This window comes from Dendronephthya gigantea, unplaced genomic scaffold (genome assembly GCF_004324835.1).
Source record: "Dendronephthya gigantea isolate DGI-Jeju-01 unplaced genomic scaffold, DenGig_1.0 000009F, whole genome shotgun sequence".
In the NCBI taxonomy this organism is placed as follows: domain Eukaryota; kingdom Metazoa; phylum Cnidaria; class Anthozoa; order Malacalcyonacea; family Nephtheidae; genus Dendronephthya; species Dendronephthya gigantea.
In genome coordinates, this window is record NW_021163019.1 from 3,440,905 (window position 1) to 3,462,267 (window position 21,363).

The following is a 21,363-nucleotide window of genomic DNA, read 5'->3' on the forward strand; positions in this document are numbered from 1 at the left end:
ATTCTAATGAAAATTTAACATACTTTTCTTTTTAGATACTGTATTTTCAAATTGGTCTGATTGCTCTGTCACTTGTGGCTTTGGATATGAGCAACGGCATTCAATTTGTATCAAACCGTATTACTGCAAGAAAGAGGTTGAAGTTCGGCCTTGTTTTGCCGGTCAAATGTGTGAGAGTACGTGAAATGTTTGTGTTATTATGTGTGTGCATGTGGATGCATGGTTTTAACTGATATTGATCTCTTTAGCTTCAAGTGCAGCAAAAACTACCGTTTCTACCACCGCCTAAACGCCCTCTTATTCAACTCTTTTTGTTTAGTTTTAATGCAGAACTGTGGTCAACTACATGCTCTTGGCAAAACCAGAAGCGGAACGTATAAAGTTAGACCAAATCCTGCGATAGAGAACGATATTTACGTATATTGTGACCATGACACGGATAAAGGCGGTTGGTTTGTTCTTCAACGTCGATATTCTGATGGTGGTCTTAACATGACTCAGTCATGGAACATGTATCGGGATGGTTATGGCAACGTCAGTACTGAATTTTGGATCGGTAACAAGTACCTCAGTGAACTCACCAATCACACTGCTTATGAGATCATGTTTCTTTTCAAAAGTACAATTGGGAGCACTTTAAAGAAAACTAAATGTGACGCATTCAAAATATTACCTGAAGAGGAAAATTATCGTTTACAACTTGGTACATGTGAGGGTCCTGATACCGAAGTTTTAAGATATTCAAATGGGACGGAGTTTTCAACATGGGACAAAGATAATGGGCTGGGTTTATTAAGCTGTACGTCTCGTAAAATGACAGGATGGTGGTTTGGAAATTGTGATTCTTATATTAACGAGCAGAATCTATCTTGTTTTGGACTTGTTTCCTGTAAATATGATGTTACTATGATGATCAAGCCAAATAAAGGTAACACGTCATACCATATCATATCCTGCGATACTATACCATACCGTACCAAAATTATACCATACCATACCCAAACCATACCATACCATACCAACCATACCAAAACTATACTATACCATACCAAAATTATACCATACCATACCAAAACTATATCATACCATGCCATGGCATATCATGACATATCAAACTCCTAACGTATTGTTTTTTTGTTCTTCAGTTGATGGTGGATGGTCACACTGGACAATGTGGGAAACATGTGGTAAGCCTTGTGGTGGAGGAAATAGTTCACGTGTTCGTTCGTGTACCCATCCTCCCCCTACTGGTGGCGGAGATGACTGTGAAGGAGCTTGGAACGAGACACGTGGCTGCAACACAAACTCATGTCCTGGTAAAATATATTACTGAGAAAATTAGGTAGAAGAATATCACTCCAGTTTTGTTCAGGGTGAATTTAATGTCGGTTTTAGAAATTGAACTGAATATGACGATGCGATTTACGGCGGAAACGTGGACGGCAGACTTACTGATTGCTGTGTCAAGTACATTCACAGAGCTGGTGAACAAAATCAGAAATAATGTAAGCTTATTCATGTACTACATTCCTTTGTGTTTAGCAAACATATTATTGCAAATGATTGTGAAACACGGGGTGCAATGTCTTAGCAGTTCGTATCCATATGATGCATGAAATCATGTGAAATGCATTTCTGAAACCATCAGTTGAAACCATTTGAGCAAAAAACTAGCATCATTCCTCATTTTCATCCTTTGTGTAGATTTTATCAATTTACGAGAATGATCCAGCAATTAGCGTCCTTGTTCACGGATTCAGGTTTGAGATTATTGTCTTTGTGTTGCTCTTATTTCTAACATTATTTGGAATAATTCTAGTGATTTAAAAAATCTCTGTTTTATCAGACAAGGCAGTGTGATAGCAGACGTTTCAATAAAATATGAAGCCCTGGACGCTCAACAGCTGATTGTTTTACAAGAAGATCTTGATCAAGATGGATTACTCAATCAGAATATGCCAGTTGTTTACAGTCATAGCGAGATTGTAGTCACTGAAGGTTCGTTCTTTAGTGCAAATACATATTCACATATATTTTGAAAAACGACTTTGGTTAAAGGAATGACGAGGATTTCATAGCTCGGATGCAAGTGTAATCATCAACTAGTTAGTCGTCCACGTTATTACAGAACTATTTAGACCGAGTTCAACGCTATTTGTGCAAACAGCTTAGATTTTTTTTTATTCTACAGCGTATTTTTTTCTTCTCAAATCTCTAATTTGACAATATAATTTAATTTGGCAAATCAAGCTGTTAATATTGCAAGTATTTCTTGATGTATTGGTACAATATTGTTATCCACAGCAAATACCACTTCATATCACTCTTTTAGTTCTCTTTGGTCCCCCTGTGATAACGGAATCTGGCAATTCAAGTTCATCGAGTATTTATTTGAAATGGCAGCCACCAAATTCAACTGAACTTCATAAAATACTTGGGTACAGGATATTTTACAAAAAAAGCAATAACACATCGTTGTTTATGTCAGCTCTGGCTGTCGAGAAAGATGTCTTCGAAATTGAAATTAATGATCTGGAATTTTATACGAATTATTCTGTGAGAGCGTGTGCATTTTCCTCATCTGGCAATGGCGTACCAACTACACCACACTATATCATGACTGATGAAGACGGTAAATGTTTTGTGTGCATATTCACGTTGTTGTAACAAGAGGCCGAAGCATTTCCTAAGCATGTTGCCGACTAATTTTATGTATTTTTCGTTTCAAGTTCCGATTATTGCTCCAGTGATAATATCTGCTTATAATATCAGTTGCACATCGATGAATATATCTTGGCATCCTGTTGACCTGCCGTCATTCCGCGGTGTTCCTACGGGATATGTATTACACTACAGGATAAAGACGTCGGACAATACGACAGCATTTTTTAATGCAACAATTGAAGATTACCTCGAGACAAGCATCAATATTTCCGATTTAATGATCTATAAAGAATACGAGATATATATGACCGCAACGACAATCAAAGGGCAGGGAAAGCGAGGAGACTATGTGTACTTGAGGACAGATGAGGACGGTAGGGGATAAGATAGATATTATATTATAATTCCATACATGTTTAATCTTATGACAAAGTGTACGATAACCACACAACTTTCTCTTCATTCATTTAGTTCCTCAGATAGGTCCTCAGAATTTAACGTTGGAAAACAGAACTTCAACATCGCTGCTTATTTCCTGGTCAGCGATCCATCAGGAATACGTGAATGGTGTGTTGCGAGGATATGTCATTGAATACTGGCCTATTGATGATGTTAATGATACCAAGAATGCTACTGTTGGTCCAGGAAAGACGGAAGTTGAGCTCATTAACTTGTTAAAGTTCACTAACTATAGTATAAAGTTTGCTGGCATGACTTGGAAAGGAATTGGAAACTGGAGTGACACTATGTTTCAGACTGCTGAAGATAGTAAGTGGGATGAAATTTTAAAACTTTTATTTATTATTTGTTAGGAACATTGCCTTTTAATTAAATTCACTTTTTTTCCTCAAATATAGTTCCAGATTGGGGTCCACTGGATCTTACGGCTCTCAATGTCAGCGAGACTGCAATCAATGTAACTTGGGCTCTCATTCCTGAAGAATACAGAAATGGTATCATCATTGGTTACAGAGTTCATTTTGTAGATTTCTATCGACATTCAGGAAATGTTACAGTTCCAGCATCACAAAGAAATATAATTTTGAAGGACTTGCGCTCCTACACGATGTACAACATAAGTGTGGCCGGGTTAACAAAGATTGGAGAAGGATGGAAAAAGACTTCTGTGTTGACAATGACTAATCCAGGAGGTATTCAATCCAGTATAAATACATTTGGATCATATGACTGTAAGGCTAGATCTATAGAAGTTCAGTAATAATTTCAATATTTTAACATTTGTTAAATACCCTGGACTGATTTGTTTCATAGCTCCATCACGAGAACCCTGGGAACTGGTATGTTCTGGTCAAACTTCATATACCATATCCCTACACTGGTATCGTTTCACCCCTGGTCTTACAGGTAGTTTACTCACTGGATACCTCATATCATACCAAGCAATCAAGCCACCTGATCCAACAATATACAATAAAACCATAGCAGGTTTTAAATATAATTATATCGTGGAAGGATTAAAGGGGTATACAAACTACTCGTTCGAAATGTACGTCTATAATCCATGGGGCCGCAGCAAAACATCAAAAGTTGAATGTAGAACAGAAGAAGGAAGTAAGAACTTTTTTCTTTCGTTGTCTTTTTGATTGTGATAAGTTGAGATATGACAGTTTTTTCAATTCCACCTTTTTTATATACAGAGCCTTTGGCATCACCAGGAAATCTTATTGGTATATCCAAAGTTGCACATGACAAATTACATCTAAAATGGGACGTCGTTCCCGACATCCAAATGGCTGGTATACGCCGTGGTTACACCATTACGTATAAAAAGACTAGGGAAATTGGGGAATTGGTTGCAGAAGAAGAGAAACGTATCGATATTTTTGATCCACAAAAAACAGAAATGGTCGTAACCGGGCTCGAAGCATACTCTCAGTATTCTTTCTCTGTGAGAGTTTTTAATTCGAAGTTCTTTGGCGATTACAGCGAAAAGATTTATGCAGGTAATGATGGCAGGAATTCAATGTAACCTTAGCATGAGCACTCTTAAATTCCGTCAACTAATGACAAACTATCCCCAAGCAGATAAAATAAAATATTTTGAAAGATGTATTGTCTTTTAGAAACATGCAATTGCCTCGAAGATTTTTACATGAACTGGTGTAGTTACATGCCGTATGTCAACACTTCAGACACTGGAATATTCCCCCCATTAATCCGCAGCGCTATCTACGATGTATGTGGAAATTGTTCTGAGTTTGGACAACCGAAATTATATTTTGAAACTGATCTGACTGGCTCGTCCGCTAGAAAGTCTGGTCTCGTCAATGTGAAGCAAAATATCAGGAATGAAAATCAAATAAATTTCCCTCTTATCGGTCGTAAAGATTCGAAAACGTTTTTGCCAATGGTTGACAGTCCAGGAAGTGTGTTTGTGACACTTAAACCTAGTTTAACGATGACTGTGGAATATATGTTCATAGAGACCGTCATTGGTACATTCCCTTTGCTTGGCTTTGCAGTAATCACTGCCTCGTTGGCTGGGATAATTATGTGGTGTCTGGTAAGTCGTGAAGTTTCTAGAGCCTGAGTTATACTCAATGAAGCTAGCTTACACTCGTACTCGTTGTGTGTGATATTTTTGTTATTACTTGTCAATTAGATGAGTTCTTTCTTAATCCAAGGAAAAATTTTGAAGGTAAAACACTGAAAATCAAGCTCTTATTTTAGTAAAGATCAAGAACGTTTTATTTTTATAGGAATCGAAGAAAAACACCAAAGACTTTCCAGAATCGTATAGTCGTGGTACTGGCGAAGGATTTTGGTGGGCTTTCATCTCCATGACAACTGTTGGGTAAGATGTTCATAAAATATATGTTTCCAATAGTAAACGGTATATCGCTCTGTTAGGTACATACTTTCTCGATCAGGGAATTATATTGCTCCTAGTTGAGTGTTAATAAAATGAAACGAATATCCTGTTTTTACAGCTATGGTGATCGAGTTCCTATCACAATACAAGGCAGAATATTTTCAATACTATGGACGTTATATGGCCTTGTTATAACTGGAATGCTTGTGGGAAATTTAACTTCGGCATTAACAGCTTCAGTTGCTTTTAGTGTTCATGAAGTTGATCTTTATCATGCTAAGGTAATTAAGCCGAGTATTTCTCAGAACTAGGAATAGTAAGCCAGGTATTTCTCAGAACTAGAAAAGGTAATCGAAGAGGAACGAACAAGGAGGAGCTAGAGAATGAGAAAGTTAAATAGGCAACGAATAGTTGGAAAAAATGGGGAATGAAAGAGTTGGTAGATGTTGGCAATACTAATGCATCTATTTTTCGTAATATTAAGATTGCTGCAATTGAAAATACTTCGGAGTTTAAACTGGGGTTAGCCAAAGGTGCCATTGTCAATAAAGGTGCGTTGTATTTTTTCATTTGTATCGACGCATTTTGGTAGAAAAAAGCAAGAGGAACCCAGAGATTAAACTTTTAGTAAAATTTCGTTTTCTTTATAGGAAGGAATTATTCGGACATCTTGACAGTGCTTCACGCAGTGAAAGTTGGCAGAGTTCAGGGGGCATTATTGGACATGTATGTTGTTGCGAGTCGTCCAGAACTAATAACGAAAGACAGTCCTTATATGGTAAAGACTGTCATTGAAAATCCTTCCACTTATGGCATCGAGTTAGCTGGTCATGCTACGAAACTAAGGAAACCATTTTTGGCATTTCTTCAAAACAATGCTGCTTTAGTTTCCAGGATTTTGGAGGAGCAAACGAATCCTGTCAAGGTGAGATTGGTCAGCAGTCAGAGTTTATTTCTCTTTTGTCCTTTGGTTGGCTAGCTTACTCATGCACGGACAGAGCAGTTTTCCTAATATCTAAACTTCTTAACCTGAAGGAATCTGAAGTTGACGTTGACCTATCAGCAAATTCCGGGGAAAACGACATCAATGTTTTAGCTCCAGATTCACCAATGATTAAACAACCTTTATTGTATTCAACAATCGCCCTGTGTGTCGCTTTCGTATCTGGCTTTATCTTGTATTTCACGTTATGCAAACGACGTCGAAAAGCATTAAATCACGTGGATGAATCAGGTAAGATCATTGAATTTTTAAAATAGCACAAAGTGGGCACGGGGGGGGGGGGGAGGAGGCGTACACACTATGGCGTTCAATGAATCACTCATTTAAACTCACATTTATAATGACATTAGTAATAACGTGACTTCCTTGACGAGACAAAGTTGATTGATTTGGTAAAGTCCCATTCGTTGTTAGAAAGTAAAGCCAACATAAAGAACTCAGTACTAAATTAAATATTAAAATGATTTCTTAAATCAACTTTTTTAGCTGTTAATCCCGTAACAAGTAGCGTAGAACTATGCAGTGCGTTGGATGATCTTGTTAGTAAATTCTGTTCTAACTCTAAAACCACTTTAAAGAAAATAAAAGAGAGACACCAGCGTGAACTCAGGAAAATGACCAAACTTAATTGATTATTGGTGACTTAAATAAATTTAAATTTTAACGTTAAATACAAATTTAATAACGTGTAATATTTAATATTTAAATCTAACATATGTATACAATATGTACAAATCAGTAATTTTTGTGACCGTTTGAAATATTTATCAATATTAATCAATATACCTGCGTTAATTATCCATAGTCTGAAAGGGGGTATTTAAAGTTGGTTGATCTTAATTAGATTTAGCATTTTCGCAAGTACAATCATTCTTCAATGCTTAGCGGCAAACACTTCACTTATGTGCAAATCTATTCTAAATTTCGTTGAAATGTATAAACTTCCATAGCATAATCGCCACCAGTCCCATTATTAGCACAATCTCTAGATCTACCATATTTCTTATATCTTTTAAGCAGATTCGGACCACCAAAACATTGTCCTCCATTTTCAATCGCAAATCCAGCAAAACCTTGCTTTCTAGCTACTTGTGCGCATTTTTTCACAGAGTCTTGTCGTAGACGGTAGCCATCTTGGAGCATTGTTGAAGTATTTTCTAAACTAGGTACGACACGGTTAGGATCATCTCGCCAGCACCCTAGACTTCGATATTCTGATCACAAAGAAAAAAAGTTGGATCAATATGTATCACATTAATTGTCTCTTAAAACAAGGCTGCATTGTCTATTGTGAACGGACACTTACTTAGTGTCTTTTTGGACTTTTCATTTGACTTTGTTTCTCCTAATAAATAAAGATGGACGTTTCCTTAAATGTATTTGACTCGAATTAGCACAGCATATAAATCATACCCTTTTTCATTGGAGCAACCATCGTTTTGCCTTTGTCGCCGTGTTTTGAAAGATCTAAACAAAGTATTAATGTTTAGTATAAGAATGCTGTTTTAATCTGTATGATTTATAATGCTCTTTTATACAGAGATTGAGTGAAAATTTACCTTTCTTTGCATTAGGACGTTTTTTGTTGGTATTTAATGAACTGTTCTTGCTGCTAGCAGTTGTACTGGCTTGGAGAACTGTAAAAGGGGAATAAGGGAAGTCCAGTCTTTGAACTATACCTTCGTACTTCATTTACCTCTATTCAAAAGGATTAATTTATCTTTTCTAAACTATCATTTTTTGCCAGCTTCCTTATCTTCAAATCTAATTTTTATCGTAATAAAAAACACTAAACAACCTGTTTTAGGCTTTGGACTCTCTGAAGCCAACAAGTCCACCTCATCTTCTGCCTTCTTAGTCAATGAGGCTAGTTTACTTTCTGTCTCATCACCCAGATGAGAGGTATTATTTATTTTGTGAACTTCTCCTCGCTTCTTGTCTTGTAGCTCAGGATCAAGTAGTTTTAGCAATTCTTCAAGTGTATCTCCTGTTTCTTTAGCTGTAAAATCTACAGTCTTCAGTTTACTGCCAAGTGATTCGTGTTTTGGTTGTGCTATATATGAAATAAAACTGGCATTCTTTATAAATTCAAGCATGATAAATTCCATTCATCCGAATGAGGTTGCTTGCCTGAGGGCAATAAGTATCGCCAATAATGAAAATCTTCGTTACCTGTTTCTTGTTTTTTCTTAGCGTGAGGATAGTCCGTGTGTAACTCCTTGATAGCATCCTGTGTGGCCATTCTTAGCTCATTCAACGTATCAATCTCCTCATTGTTCATATTTTCTTTTTGTTTACTGCTGATCTTAGTTTGTTTATTTCCAGTAGTCTGCAGCACTTCCAGTCTTTCTCTTAGTTTCTTCAGTTTCATTTTAAGAGCTTCCAGGCGTTTTTGGTGTTGTTTTTTTGCCTGTTCTTGTACCTGTAAAGCTGCGTTCATGGACGGTCCCATTATTGCTGGTCGATTGCCAGTAGGTTTGTCACTAACGTGGGCGTGAATAGTTTTACCAGGAAGTATCGACGCTAATCCCCCATGAATCATGGAAGGATTTTCATCCGCTGCGCCAGAGAGTTGCATGTCCAGTGGAACCTGTTAATTAATGAGAGGGATTTTTTTATTCTTAAGGAATCTTAGTTTGTTTTATCTTATTTTGAAAGAAATGATTATATCAATCTCATTAACTTTACCTGATGACCAGATGGCATCCCACCAAGGAGTCCGCCGTTGCTGCCCAGTCCTGCAAATTCTGGCAGATGATGTGCACCTCCCAGAGAGCCAAAGTTTTGTGCCTTACTACCAGCTGCAATCCTGGAACCCAGAGCCTCTAATCCTATACCGTCACTAAAACTACCACCACCGTTTCCACCTAATCCTGCTAGGCTGTCACTCATTTGGCTGTCCCCACCTCCCACGTTATCGCTCAAGTCTCCTATTCCACCACCACCCAAATTCCCTACACCATCACTATAAGCACCCCCAGCTATATTACTTCCTCCTATTCCACCATCGCCCAAACCACCATTTATTCCACCGTCACTCAAACTCCCCCCTCCAATGCCTCCAATATTACTCCCACCACCAAGCCCTGCAGCGCTGATACCACCACTAAGACTACCGCCATTCCCTAGTCCAAAATCACCACCACCGTCTGCCCCCAACCCATCATTCAAAGCTCCTATTCCTTGACCTCCATTACCCCCACCCACCTCGACTGTACCTCCACCCATACCTAGACTTGTCCCGCTGTCTAAACTTGCTCCAAGGCCACCACTAAGACGTCCGCCTAGACCCCCGCCTAGACCCCCGCCTAGACCCGCTCCACCAAAACTAGCACCTAATCCACCATCTAGTCCACCACCTAGACTTGTTTCCAGGTTGCTGGTACCACCTAGCGGAGAAACATCTAAACCACCATTTCCTCCTTGCATGAGTCCTACAAAACATTTCAAAAATGAAAATCTAGTAAATGCATCTAGTAGATTGATACATAGCAAGGGCGGGTTTGGAGATAAGACAAGAGTTCTGGGTGGTTTCATCACTGAGTAAGGAATGAAGAAGACTTTTTTACCATTGCCAATCAACTGCCGACTGTCTGTGCCTTCGGTCGAGTCGACAAGATCACTACTCATAGATTGCGCGCGATTTTCATCCATGGTATTCTGTGTTAAACCGGTGTTTAAGGAAATTCCAGCAGCTTGTAACGTATTTGCGATATTATCCTGACTTTGTTGTCCATTTTCTGTAGTTTCTATTAAATTCTGGTCAGTTTCCCCAATGCCTTGGTCACTTGCCATGATTGGATTACCCCCCATCACTGAATTACCGCCATACGTGTCGATGTATTGTTTCCTGACGTGTGATGGAACTTGTTGTTTTCTTACTATCTGATGTTGTCTGCTTGACGCAGGACCTCTCTTCTTCAGGGAACGTGCATTACCTTGAAATACGAAGGATTCGCGTTCATTGTCTAGTATATTTGTCGTTTTGAACAAACGTGAAATTATACGTTAATTAAAAATGTATCTGATATGAATTATGAAGATATTGCAAACTAAAATCCTTACCATTGCCAGTGCAAAGACAGTGCAGTATGGCGAGAAAGACGATTATTTCACACGGTTTCATATCGTCTGGAACTTCAAGCTTCAGTATTGCACCAACTACATTTTTTTTATTTTCTATCTAAAATTTTAAAGCAGGTTATAGCTTACCCTAGGCGTTTGATATTACAGAATCATAAAGATAAGATATTGTTGAAATATTGTCAGATGTCTGGACATAAGAACTCCCTGGTGGAAAACATTAAAACACTTGACTCCTCAAGCGAAAAATATAATAAATGAAGTTGAAAACATCCCAATAATTATTATAATACTTCTAAATATGAGTATCTTTTGTGTAGTATCTACATTTTTTTTATTGGACTCTTATTCGCACCTGTTTTCTTCAAATCCTCTTTAGTTGAGTCAATGTAATCATTTTTCCATACTAAATATATATATCCATCTTAGTATTTCAGCCATACAGTCGTTCTCTTGATCAGTCAGTATTTAGGGATTCAACAGGTGGCAGATTGAGGTTCAACGAAGTGGAACAATATTAATGGCCACACTGGAAAACAATATTGGGCCATTTTATTGAGAATGAATATTAGCATTTTCTAAAACATTTGCGTATATCTTTCTCGTACCTAGGCAACGTAGATCTTAGTCAACATAAAATGAAGTACAAAATAAATCCTGGATTGGCAAGTTTCTATATAAACCAGTGTTATAATTGGTTGGTTTTTCAAAGAAATGGCTGTAATATGGGAAGAGTTGTCAACTCTAATTTTTCCCGTTTTATTGAAACTGAATTAAAAATGTTTTCACGTGCTGGTTGGTGGCTATCTGGTTATTTTAATGGTCTGGTTGATCCGTTTATGATGTGCGAAAAGACGTGGTAAATTTACGAGGCACTGGTGGTAAGTTAAGTTTGTGATGGTTAGTTGTTGAATACTTCTTTGGTGAAGGTGAACGTTTTGTGTGGCTGCATGTGCCTAGTTGATTGTCATGTTATCTTGAAGACTTGATAAACCCTCTGGCAATACCACGACCCTAGCAACCTCATTACCAGGGTATTCCCTCCGTAACGAGGTTGCAACTAAGGTCACAGGTAGATTTTGAAACATGTCCGTTACATGGAGATCAACGTCTTCGCAAGGCTTCGATAGCTGTCAACAGCTAACTAAGAGTGTTGCACACATACTCCACTGACAATAACAGACAACATACGTAAATTATGTCAAAGAAAACTTTTAAAGTTCTTATAAATAGTTCAGTGATCATGATCTCTGATCTCTCTCTGAGTAATGACTAATGACTGATAAACGTTTCATCAAGGTAATATGAAGTACTGGATCAAAATTATGATAGTGAATCATCGTTTTAAGTCTTTTACGAACATCTGCCTGTATTTAAATTTTCTCTTCATAAGAGATAATAAAACCTTGTACAAATACACAGCTTGAGCATTATGGCAGAAAATTTAGAAACGTTAAAAGCGAGAATTAAAGAATTAGAATCTCTGCTTGCGGAAAGAGTTGAACCGGTGCGAAATAGAATTGAGCAAATGAGCTCAGAAGTTGTTGACTCAAATCCTTACAGGTAACAAAAATATCACAAAAAGTCTGTTTTTATATCACGAGAATGATGATGAAAGAAAAGAATTATATTTCTGTTCGTAAAGGCAATTACTAAAGTTGTTTTGCTCTATGTTATAAATGTGGCAATTTTCACGTGTTGTGATTAGGTAATAATGTGGTATAATGTTATTAAATGCAGAAATTTGAGATTTTACATTGTGTGAGTAATTTTTTTTGTTCTGTTGCGATGAATACAATGTAATATAATACAAATATATGCTCAATCCAAACTTGCTAAATGTGGATTGTTACATCTTATTTTATCTAGTCGTTTGATGGCATTAAAGAGAATGGGGATTGTGGACAATTATGAGGTATAGTCACCATTGTGTCTCTTCAATTGTTGACTATTGTTGATGTAACGTGTACAAACCACAAATTACTCAAAACTCTTCAATTTTTATGTTCTAGAAAATTCGGGAGTTTACCGTTATCATAGTAGGAATTGGTGGTGTTGGAAGTGTTGTGGCTGAAATGCTGACGAGATGTGGAATTGGAAAGGTTTGTGTGGTTTTATCCTGTTTTTGCATTGTGTTGTTCACAAGATTTCTAAAATCTAAATCTTTCTTTCATTATAGCTTCTTCTTTTTGATTATGATAAAGTTGAACTTGCAAATATGAACAGATTATTTTTTCGGCCAGAGCAATCTGGTTTGAGTAAAGTTGAAGCAGCTGAGAAAACATTAAGGTGGATATTTTAATAATCATTGAGTCAGATTTGAATACTGTTTTTAATATGTCCTCACTTCTTTTGTAGGAACATTAACCTGGATGTTGAGTTTGAAATATTTAATTATAATATAACGTTAATGGATAACTTTCAGCATTTCATGGATAAAATCAGGTAACTGAACCACAGCAAATCATCAGCAATGTTTCTAAAAATAATTGAAAATGTATCTTCCTCCATGCTCTTAATTTGTAGTAAAGGTGGAAAAGATGGAAAATCAGTGAATCTTGTTTTGAGTTGTGTGGATAACTTTGAAGCTCGAATGGCAGTTAACACTGTAAGTTGAAGTTTCACTTTACTTCTAGGCATTATTATCTATTAATGCTCCCTGTTTCCACTTTATCAGGCATGTAATGAACTATCACAACCATGGATGGAGTCTGGTGTCAGTGAAAATGCTGTATCAGGACATATTCAAGTCATTTTACCTGGAGAAACAGCATGTTTTGCTGTAAGTTTGCCCAAATAATGTTATAGTTCTGTATAAGTTAATTTTCTTTACATAATTCTTTGCTTTTCCAAAGTGTGCTCCACCACTGGTTGTTGCAGAAAACATTGATGAAAAGACATTAAAACGTGAGGGTGTTTGTGCTGCTTCATTGCCAACAACAATGGGAATTGTGGCTGGATTTTTGGTACAAAATGTTCTCAAGTGAGGGATATTAAATGAATTAAAAGAAAAAGCGCTTAAACACTGATTATTTTGTTTTAACATTTTTTTTCAGATATTTATTGAAATTTGGTTCCGTCACATATTACCTGGGTTATAATGCTTTGCAAGACTTTTTTCCTACAATGACGATGAAACCTAATCCTGCTTGTGAGGACAAAAATTGTATATTACGACAGAAGGAATATCTGGTAAGCATTAGGTGTTTGCCAATGGAAATCTGGTTTGTAAGTTTGTTGTAATAATTGTAATTCAATAAAAGTAACATATTTAGGCACGGGTGGAGAAAGAGAAGAAAAATGAAAAAGATGTAATAGAAGAAAAACAAGAGGAAGAAGTTGTCCATGAGAGCAATGAATGGGGTAATTCATCTGATTACTTTTCAAACAGCTTTGCCATTTTCTATTGATCAATTGTTACCTTAGCTTCGCTGTTTTGATTAATTTCAGGAATAGTTTTGGTAGATGAGTCACAACAGGAGGAAGAAATAAATGAAATGAAACTTGCTGAAGGAGTCCGATTGTTGTATAATAAACCAAATAAACCTGGACGAAAGGTAAGATTGGATAGAATTATATTTATATCTTTTTCCCCTGCTTATATAACATGACACTGTCCGTTGTTCAGATTTCAGAATTTGAAATAAGCAGCGAAGGACAAATATGTCAAGATGATGGCATGTCTGTGGAGGAATTGATGAAGCAACTGAAAGAAATGTGAAATTTAAAATGCAATAACTTTTCGAATTGAGGGGTAACTTTTGGGTGGCAGAAACACTGGACAAGGAGACAAGTCAAAACATAGATGTATAGAATTATTTAAATGAACTTCCCTTGTCCAAATTGTCAGTAGGCTACTGTACCTGATGGGAAATTCTAATAGTAGTGTCAAGAGGGTTCAATTGTTTAACTTTCGAGCAAGATAAGTAAACCACAGGATCTAGGAGAAAGTTGCTGACATCTTTTCCAAAATGTAAAGTTATTTTAACAGAATACTAAACTGGAATAATTATTAACAATGTGAAAATTGTTTAAATTATAAACTTGGCAGCCAAGAACTTTCAAAACATGTTTCTCACAATTGTTAACTTGTGTGTTACAACAGTAAGTGATGACTTGGATTATGATAAAGCATGCATATATGATACATCAATTATTTTTATACAAAATCTCAGGTGTTCTTTAGTAATTACAAAATAAACATGGTTTGAAACACTGATTTGAAATAGTTGAGCATTCAAAATAAATTCACAATATCCTGTTATCAAACTATGTTTGTTTCATTAACATTATGGCACAATAATTTTTAACAGCAGAGGAATATATGTTGTGAATTCTCTCTTGCTCTTTCAGAATGAACCATTCAATTTAAGTTCATTTCTTCTTTTTCAGTTCTTCAAACCTTCTATTGAGATCATCAAAATCAAGGTCATCACCACCACTGGCACCTCCAATTGTACTTGAACCACCAGGTAAGGATCCTGTAGGGACATCAGGGAGGTCTGGGACATTGGGTAGACTGTTTACATTAATGCTTGGCCCTGTTGGTGGAGCTAAAATAGAAAATTGTTTTAATGTTTAATATGCCTCCATATTTTATCTTCCCTGGATCTTCTCCACTTTGATTTGTTTTCACTTACCATTTGAAGGAGGGTAAGGTGTGTAAATATTCTAAGAGAAGAGAAATTAGAGACACTGAGAATTAGAATGTATGTCCAAAATTATCCAAAAGTTTAACAATTCATACCCCAGTGCTGTTTGATGGTGGAGGCTGAGAGGCATTCATTGGTGGGTAGCCTGGACCTGGGTTGATTTTCTGTATAAAAAGAGAGACTGCTTCAAATAACATCCAATTATGGTTGTGTTATACTGCAAGATATTATGTTTACCTCATTGTTTGTTGGGTTGTTTGCTGGTGGGTATGGGGCATTGTTGACTGGAGGAGGGTAGTTGACCTAAATAATATATGATTGTGATGTTGAAGACATTGTGAAGAGCAACGAAAAATGTCAGGTTTTCATTTAAGACACACCTGTGGTGGAGGATAAGCAAGACCAGCATTTGATCCAGGTACTGATGGCATTTGTGGTGGGAAACTGTTTCCAGGATTATCATAATGCTCAAAACCTATTTGATTGTTACCAATACCGCTAGTAGGTCCACTTCCACCAGTTGAACCTCCAAAACCACTGCTACCATTGACGTTGTCATCACCCCCTTTACTACTGCCATGGAGTTCATCCTAAATGTAAGAATCAAAATCATGTTGGTCCATTATGATACAAATTTCTCTTTGCTAATTCAAAATGCTTAACATTTTCTCACCATGAGTGATTCTTCTGGTTCATAAGGAATATTGTAATTTCTTGCAATTTCTACAAGATATTGTTCTACAAGAGCTTTTGGTGGTGCATTTGGGCTGAGTTTGTTGATGAGCTAAAATAAGTAAGTGAATGAAAATGAATGAAAATGGTGCACCAGCGTTCAGTGATAAAGAATGTTATTACTAACTTTTTCATTAACTGTATTATTGGTATTTCTTGCAGCTTCTTCTAGAAACTGTTTTCCATATTTTAGTCCTAGCTGAGTTGAAATCTATAAAAAAATAATAAATCAGCAAAGTGGAGAAAATCATCATTTTTAACACATGAAAATGTCTTTTTTACAATTTTGAGTTCTTGAACGTCACTCTGCAGACGTGGTGCTGCCCAGATCAATGTTGAAACTGCTTCAACCAAACCATCTTCGCAATATCTAAACAAGTGAAAACAACAGAGACATGTTTTTTACTGAATATAGCCCTACACACATGGACATGGTTGTTGTGATAATGATCACATGCGATTTGATAAAAATACTTGATTACTTCATTGTTTCAATCAAACCAAATCGAGCAAGGAGGAGGTCACAATATAGTTCCAGTAGTTCCAATGCTTCCACCAAATAATCTTCTCTGATGATATGTTCAACCTAAGAAACAGATTTCAGCAGTCAGAATTCAGGCAATTTTTTTACTTAGGCAAAACCAAACCAATGAAGAATATTCTATTGCAATATTAGGTATGGTGGTAATAATTCTAGTTATTCTACTGATAGTTAATATGGTACAGTGGATATCTACCCGAATCCTGGCCCTGTCATCTTTGCTTTGCGATAAGTAATCAGCTATTTCCTTTCTTGATTTAAGGGCAATCTCAGCTACAAAGTAAGTATTAAGTATTGTGAGCTCTAGGGAATCTCCCTCTTATAACATTGTACTGAAAAAAATATAAACAAATATTCAATACATACTTTTCTTCTTCTCAAGAAGTTTCAGCCGGTTTATTGTCAGTTTAAGGTTCACTCGCAGTTTATTTGCACTAAACCCTGTAACATAAATATCTCTGTATCAGAAATTCGTATCAAACAATGAAAATTAGGCGGAATGTAAAACAAAACTCACCCATTTTACAGCAAAAAGTATTTTGTTTTGAAATCAACAAGGTTCGAATGTATCATTACGTCATTACGTCATGTAGATATTTTTAGAAACGCGCCGTCACTATCGCGAGCGGGCTTGCGGGTTGGAGCATCTATGGTTGGAGGGCGCCAGTGGTAGGGGTGGGGGCCAGTCATGGGGACAGTAAGCCTATTTCAGGTCCGTCTGAGCACCAATTGTTGCTAGATTTATCAGGCATTTGCTCATATTTGTTCTGTTTTAGATACTGAGGACAAATAACCAGTCAAAAAATATTGAATAGTGTGAAAACGGCCATGATCCCACTCAAAAACAAGTTATAGTCCAGATAAAGAATTGAATTCACTGGTCCATAATAAATACAGGTCAGTGGTCTATTGCATTGTGGGCAAGGAATGACGCGCGAAAAGTAGCCAATCACAAGCAGAAGTTTCGGACATGTGATAGTTTTTGACAGATTGAGTGATTGACAGTCAGTTGGAAAGACTACGTGGACGATGCGGTGGCAAGGAAATTCGCTCTTCGTTGAGAGAAAAGAAATCCAGGTGTGTATATCTCTGAATACTCTGCATAAAAAGAACGAAAAATAGTTATTAAACACTTTCTTTTTTTAGGCTGAAACCCGTCGACGAAAGCTGGATTCAATGGTCGTGAATTGTACCGTATGTATTATTGTCTCTTATTTGCTAGTCATTGAGCTAAAACGTTTATCAATTATCAGCAAAGCTAGAATGGTTCTGCCTTCAGTATTCGTAACAATAAGTGTCAATTATTAAGTCAATAAGTGTCAATTATTAAATGCTAAAAATTACGTCTAATTTTTCGGCGTATTTAAGCGCGTTCCGCTTGCACGTGTATTCACACTAGGCGCCGCCGTTTAGAGCATATTGTTAGAGCAAAGCTAGAATAGCTTCAGCATAGTATTCGTAACGATTTCTACCGTAATTTGCAGAAGAATTAGGTCCGCTTTTCAGTGTTTCTAGCGAGTTTTCATGCATGTGTGTGTTTGCGACGCCGCCGGGTCCTTTTCCACTGTTGTAGTCGCCGCCGTTTAACTTTTAGATCATATTGTTTAGTTTTTCAAGCTTTCTTATATTGTAGGCAAAGTTAAAGTAGTTCTACCTGAGTATTCGCATCAATTTGCAGAAGAATTAGGTCAAATTTTCAGCGTTTCCAGCGAGTTTTCATGCATGTGCGTGCTGCGACGCCGGTGGCGGTGTTCTTTTCAACTGTTGTAGTCGCCGCCGTTTAACTTTTAGAGCATATTGTTTAATTTTTGAAGCTTTTTTATATTGTAAGCAAAGATAAAGTAGTTCTGTCTGAGTATTCGTATCACTTTGTAGAAGAATTAGGTCAAATTTTCAGCATTTCCAGCGAGTTTTCATGCATGTGCGTGCTTGCGACGCCGGTGTTCTTTTCAACTGTTGTAGTCGCCGCCGTTTAACTTTTAGAGCATATTGTTTAGTTTTTGAAGCTATTTTATATTGTAAGCAAAGACAAAGTAATTCTGCCAGAGTATTCGTATCACTTTGTAGAAGAATTAGGTCAAATTTTCAGCGTTTCCAGCGAGTTTCCGTGCATGTGCGTGTTTGCAACGCCGGTGTTCTTTCCAACTGTTGTAGTCGCCGCCGTTTAACTTTTAGAGCATATTGTTTAGTTTTTGAAGCTTTTTTATATTGTAAGCAAAGATAAAGTAGTTCTGCCTGAGTATTCGTATCACTTTGTAGAAGAATTAGGTCATATTTTCAGCGTTTCTAGCGAGTTTTCATGCATGTGCGTGCTTGCGACGCCGGTGTTCTTTTCAACTGTTGTAGTCGCCGCCGTTTAACTTTTAGAGCATATTGTTTAGTTTTTGAAGCTTTTTTATATTGTAAGCAAAGATAAAGTAGTTCTGCCTGAGTATTCGTATCACTTTGTAGAAGAATTAGGTCAAATTCTCAGCGTTTCCAGCGAGTTTTCATGCATGTGCGTGCTTGCGACGCCGGTGTTCTTTTCAACTATTGTAGTCGCCGCCGTTTAACTTTTAGAGCATATTGTTTAGTTTTTAAAGCTTTTTTATATTGTATTAAGCAAATATAGAGTAGTTCTGCTTGAGTATTCGTATCAATTTGCAAAATTAGGTATTTTTTGGTGATTGGGGCCGCCGTGCGGGGCTTCTTACTGTTTTATTGATCTCGCGACGCCGATCGCCGTCTTTTCTTATACAGTTATACGATACGTCGATAGATAATGGACCTTAGCAACTGATAACTGCTATAAGGAATTGATATATTATGTTTATTTATCTTTTAAATGCGTTGCTATTTGATCCCGTAAAAATGTGAGTTCGCATGTGCTTTGTGCCATTTGCCGGTGTTCAGTAAAGGCAAATTAACTAAAATTAAAGTTTACTTGGTGTGTTAAAAAGGTGAAAAATGGGCGTCTAAAAGCCCCAAATGACATGAGCCTAATAAAAAAGGGGCTTGTTAACAAGGCCAAATGACAGGTGCCTATATATCGTTTTTCACCAGGACAAAGGTTAATAATGAAACAGGAAACGGTTCTACTTTTTCGCGGTAAATTTTTTTGCAAATAAGAATTTCAGATCTTTTCTTGTCGTTTACGGCTATTGTTAGTACCGGAAATGGGGCAGAGGGCTCTAATTTTCATGTCTGTGACACAATTTAGGCAGTTGTTATACCACATTTGATGCTAAGTTATTTGAAGACGCTGCCACGCAGCTCTTTGGTTATACTGTAACATTAGAAACACCTATTGTACTGTAGTATTCCTACTTGAAACTGAGAGTACTTTTTGGAACACCCTAAATTAATAATCCTGTATAAACATATACTACCATCAGAAGCATGGATTGATAGGCATGTAGATATTGTGCTTATACTGTACTTATCACTCTTTCATTAATCATTTTAGTTGTGATGATGGAGAAATGTTACCATTTTGCATGCAAATAGAAAATCTAAAATGAAATTCAAACCACACATTTTATAAAATCAAAATAAACCAGATATTTTATGATATTCCCAGACATTTGAGGCTCCTCTGTTTTTAATTTTCAATTTTTGGATTGCATGCAGTTCAGATCCCAACCCTTGCATGGTTATATCTTGCATGTTTTGTCAGGAGTCATGAGTAAGTATAAGTGATCAGGGGCCCGGGTCATTTATACTTTCTGTATGCTCGAGTGACCTAGTCCGGCATAGGCAAAATATTGCTCTTGGAGCACACAAAAAAAAGAGATGCATGTTGAGATTAAAAAGGGGGTTTAATGGTCGAGTGTTAAATGTCTGTCCCATTTTTGCATGAATGCATGTGTTAAATCTTGCTAAATTTGCATGTAATTTCGAAAATGCATGAAAATTTTGTATTTGCATGTACAATGAGCGTCGTGGTGGAGATGATGTTGGTGGAGCTCATGCAGGTAACATACCATAGGTGAGCTTGTTTCATATCATTTCAGATGTTAAGAAATGAATCATTTCAGATGATGATGGACGACCCGATGATAGATGATGATGGACCAGTGACCACCCGATGACGATGACCAGCAGATGATGACAGATGATGATGGACTGCCTGATGACCAAGACCAAGACCAGCAGACGATCACAGATGATGATGGACCGCCCGATGAGGATGACCAGCAGACAATGACAGATGATGATGGACTGCCCAATGACAGAAGATGATGGACTGAAGACAGGTTTGATGGGTGGTATTATTCAGTTTTCTTGCATTCTATCCTGTGCATGCTGGTTTTCCTGGTGGTCTGCACTGAATGTGTTATACATTAAGTGAAATTCCTATTTCCTATTTTGACATTGATGATAAATAAAAATTCCGGATTGCATGCAGAGCAATTAAATTAATGTATACAGCATGTTTGATTCTTTGAAAATGCATGTTCCTGTTTTATTACTTAATGTGTAATGCAATTGGTGAAATTAATGCATGATATTACTAAAGTATCCAATGGTGCGGCTAAAAATGATGAACCATGAACTCAACTTGAAGAATGGAATTTGTACAAAGGTAACTGTGAACAAGAACCAGGTATGCATATGATTGTATTTGTTTGTTGGCACATAAGGCATTGGCATCAAAAATTTGCAGCAGTAATGCATGCCACAAGATTGATTTCTGTAAATACATGCGCAAATGAGAATAGCCAAAATAATAGCATGAATTATAAGTGGTCGATGTATTTTAACAGGTATCAGATCCAAAATTAGTTGTGAAATATTTCGGTTATGCATGCCACAATTTAACATAAATTACATTGTTCTAAGTAGGGTAATTGGCTTTCTAAGTGCATGTGACAAT

The 21,363-nt window shown here is 36.8% G+C and overlaps 4 protein-coding genes and 1 long non-coding RNA gene across 9 annotated transcripts in view; 3 read left to right on the forward strand and 2 right to left on the reverse strand.

The window, feature by feature from the left end:
* Positions 1-11,458, forward strand: part of LOC114517441 — a 34,194-nt gene extending 22,736 nt beyond the window's left edge. Inside the window, exons 33-51 of one of the 2 annotated variants that reach the window (XM_028537172.1) lie at positions 36-176; positions 320-928; positions 1,146-1,316; positions 1,396-1,505; positions 1,705-1,760; positions 1,847-1,998; positions 2,333-2,632; positions 2,730-3,038; positions 3,136-3,432; positions 3,522-3,815; positions 3,937-4,236; positions 4,323-4,628; positions 4,749-5,188; positions 5,385-5,479; positions 5,616-5,778; positions 5,982-6,048; positions 6,148-6,422; positions 6,533-6,731; positions 11,196-11,458. In XM_028537172.1, coding sequence (XP_028392973.1) covers positions 36-176; positions 320-928; positions 1,146-1,316; positions 1,396-1,505; positions 1,705-1,760; positions 1,847-1,998; positions 2,333-2,632; positions 2,730-3,038; positions 3,136-3,432; positions 3,522-3,815; positions 3,937-4,236; positions 4,323-4,628; positions 4,749-5,188; positions 5,385-5,479; positions 5,616-5,778; positions 5,982-6,048; positions 6,148-6,422; positions 6,533-6,731; positions 11,196-11,446 — 4,535 coding nt within the window. In that variant the 3' untranslated portion in view covers positions 11,447-11,458. Of the gene's footprint in view, positions 1-35; positions 177-319; positions 929-1,145; positions 1,317-1,395; positions 1,506-1,704; positions 1,761-1,846; positions 1,999-2,332; positions 2,633-2,729; positions 3,039-3,135; positions 3,433-3,521; positions 3,816-3,936; positions 4,237-4,322; positions 4,629-4,748; positions 5,189-5,384; positions 5,480-5,615; positions 5,779-5,981; positions 6,049-6,147; positions 6,423-6,532; positions 6,732-6,986; positions 7,238-11,195 lie in introns of those variants that run through there. The other variant, XM_028537173.1, reaches the window with a different exon arrangement.
* On the reverse strand, positions 7,189-11,134 carry LOC114517444 (keratin, type II cytoskeletal 1-like). Of its 3 annotated transcripts, XM_028537178.1 has the most exons (10): positions 10,939-11,130; positions 10,566-10,683; positions 10,070-10,438; positions 9,189-9,934; positions 8,673-9,090; positions 8,299-8,553; positions 8,060-8,137; positions 7,914-7,967; positions 7,807-7,845; positions 7,194-7,714 (listed from the first exon to the last, which is right to left on the reverse strand). In XM_028537178.1, the coding sequence occupies exons 2-10, from the start codon at positions 10,624-10,626 to the stop codon at positions 7,413-7,415; spliced, it is 2,322 nt and encodes a 773-aa protein (XP_028392979.1). In that variant the 5' UTR covers positions 10,627-10,683; positions 10,939-11,130; the 3' UTR covers positions 7,194-7,412. The 3 variants fall into 3 exon arrangements, with proteins under 3 accessions (XP_028392976.1, XP_028392978.1, XP_028392979.1); XM_028537175.1 differs by having other exon boundaries at positions 7,189-7,714; positions 9,189-10,438; positions 10,939-11,133; XM_028537177.1 differs by having other exon boundaries at positions 7,189-7,714; positions 9,189-10,438; positions 10,566-11,134.
* Positions 11,376-14,319, forward strand: LOC114517453 (ubiquitin-like modifier-activating enzyme 5). Of its 2 annotated transcripts, none has more exons than XM_028537191.1 (12): positions 11,376-11,464; positions 12,453-12,498; positions 12,596-12,685; positions 12,763-12,872; positions 12,942-13,028; positions 13,110-13,191; positions 13,261-13,365; positions 13,439-13,566; positions 13,640-13,775; positions 13,859-13,946; positions 14,034-14,140; positions 14,212-14,319. In XM_028537191.1, exons 2-12 carry the CDS (start codon positions 12,460-12,462, stop codon positions 14,302-14,304), a joined length of 1,065 nt encoding a protein of 354 aa, XP_028392992.1. In that variant the 5' UTR covers positions 11,376-11,464; positions 12,453-12,459; the 3' UTR covers positions 14,305-14,319. The 2 variants fall into 2 exon arrangements, with proteins under 2 accessions (XP_028392992.1, XP_028392991.1); XM_028537190.1 differs by lacking the exon at positions 11,376-11,464 and adding an exon at positions 12,001-12,146.
* A 451-nt stretch (positions 14,320-14,770) lies between these two features.
* LOC114517455 (IST1 homolog) lies at positions 14,771-17,240 on the reverse strand. Its single transcript, XM_028537193.1, has 12 exons — positions 17,026-17,240; positions 16,875-16,949; positions 16,705-16,781; positions 16,450-16,553; positions 16,250-16,337; positions 16,095-16,178; positions 15,909-16,019; positions 15,616-15,825; positions 15,473-15,538; positions 15,331-15,399; positions 15,224-15,254; positions 14,771-15,136 (listed from the first exon to the last, which is right to left on the reverse strand). The coding sequence occupies exons 1-12, from the start codon at positions 17,027-17,029 to the stop codon at positions 14,958-14,960; spliced, it is 1,098 nt and encodes a 365-aa protein (XP_028392994.1). The 5' UTR covers positions 17,030-17,240; the 3' UTR covers positions 14,771-14,957.
* Positions 17,241-17,499: 259 nt separating this feature from the next.
* On the forward strand, positions 17,500-20,053 carry LOC114517464. The gene is made up of 3 exons (XR_003686386.1): positions 17,500-17,585; positions 17,655-17,702; positions 19,954-20,053. It is a non-coding gene; the product is annotated as an uncharacterized LOC114517464 (long non-coding RNA).
* Positions 20,054-21,363: the final 1,310 nt, after the last annotated feature.

Excerpts from the sequence above, each read along its gene's own strand:
- LOC114517453 (XM_028537190.1), top strand. The coding sequence starts at position 12,016 with ATGGCAGAAAATTTAGAAACGTTAAAAGCGAGAATTAAAGAATTAGAA. Across the intron at positions 12,686-12,762 it reads CGAGATGTGGAATTGGAAAG|CTTCTTCTTTTTGATTATGA; the intron begins GTTTGTGTGGTT and ends CTTTCATTATAG. Across the intron at positions 13,192-13,260 it reads CTCGAATGGCAGTTAACACT|GCATGTAATGAACTATCACA; the intron begins GTAAGTTGAAGT and ends CCACTTTATCAG.
- LOC114517444 (XM_028537177.1), bottom strand. The coding sequence starts at position 10,626 with ATGAAACCGTGTGAAATAATCGTCTTTCTCGCCATACTGCACTGTCTT. Across the intron at positions 9,091-9,188 it reads GGATGCCATCTGGTCATCAG|GTTCCACTGGACATGCAACT; the intron begins GTAAAGTTAATG and ends ATTAATTAACAG. Across the intron at positions 8,554-8,672 it reads TAAGAAAAAACAAGAAACAG|CACAACCAAAACACGAATCA; the intron begins GTAACGAAGATT and ends TTTCATATATAG.
- LOC114517455 (XM_028537193.1), bottom strand. Across the intron at positions 16,554-16,704 it reads ATGACAGGGCCAGGATTCGG|GTTGAACATATCATCAGAGA; the intron begins GTAGATATCCAC and ends TCTGTTTCTTAG. Across the intron at positions 16,338-16,449 it reads GGTTTGATTGAAACAATGAA|ATATTGCGAAGATGGTTTGG; the intron begins GTAATCAAGTAT and ends TCACTTGTTTAG.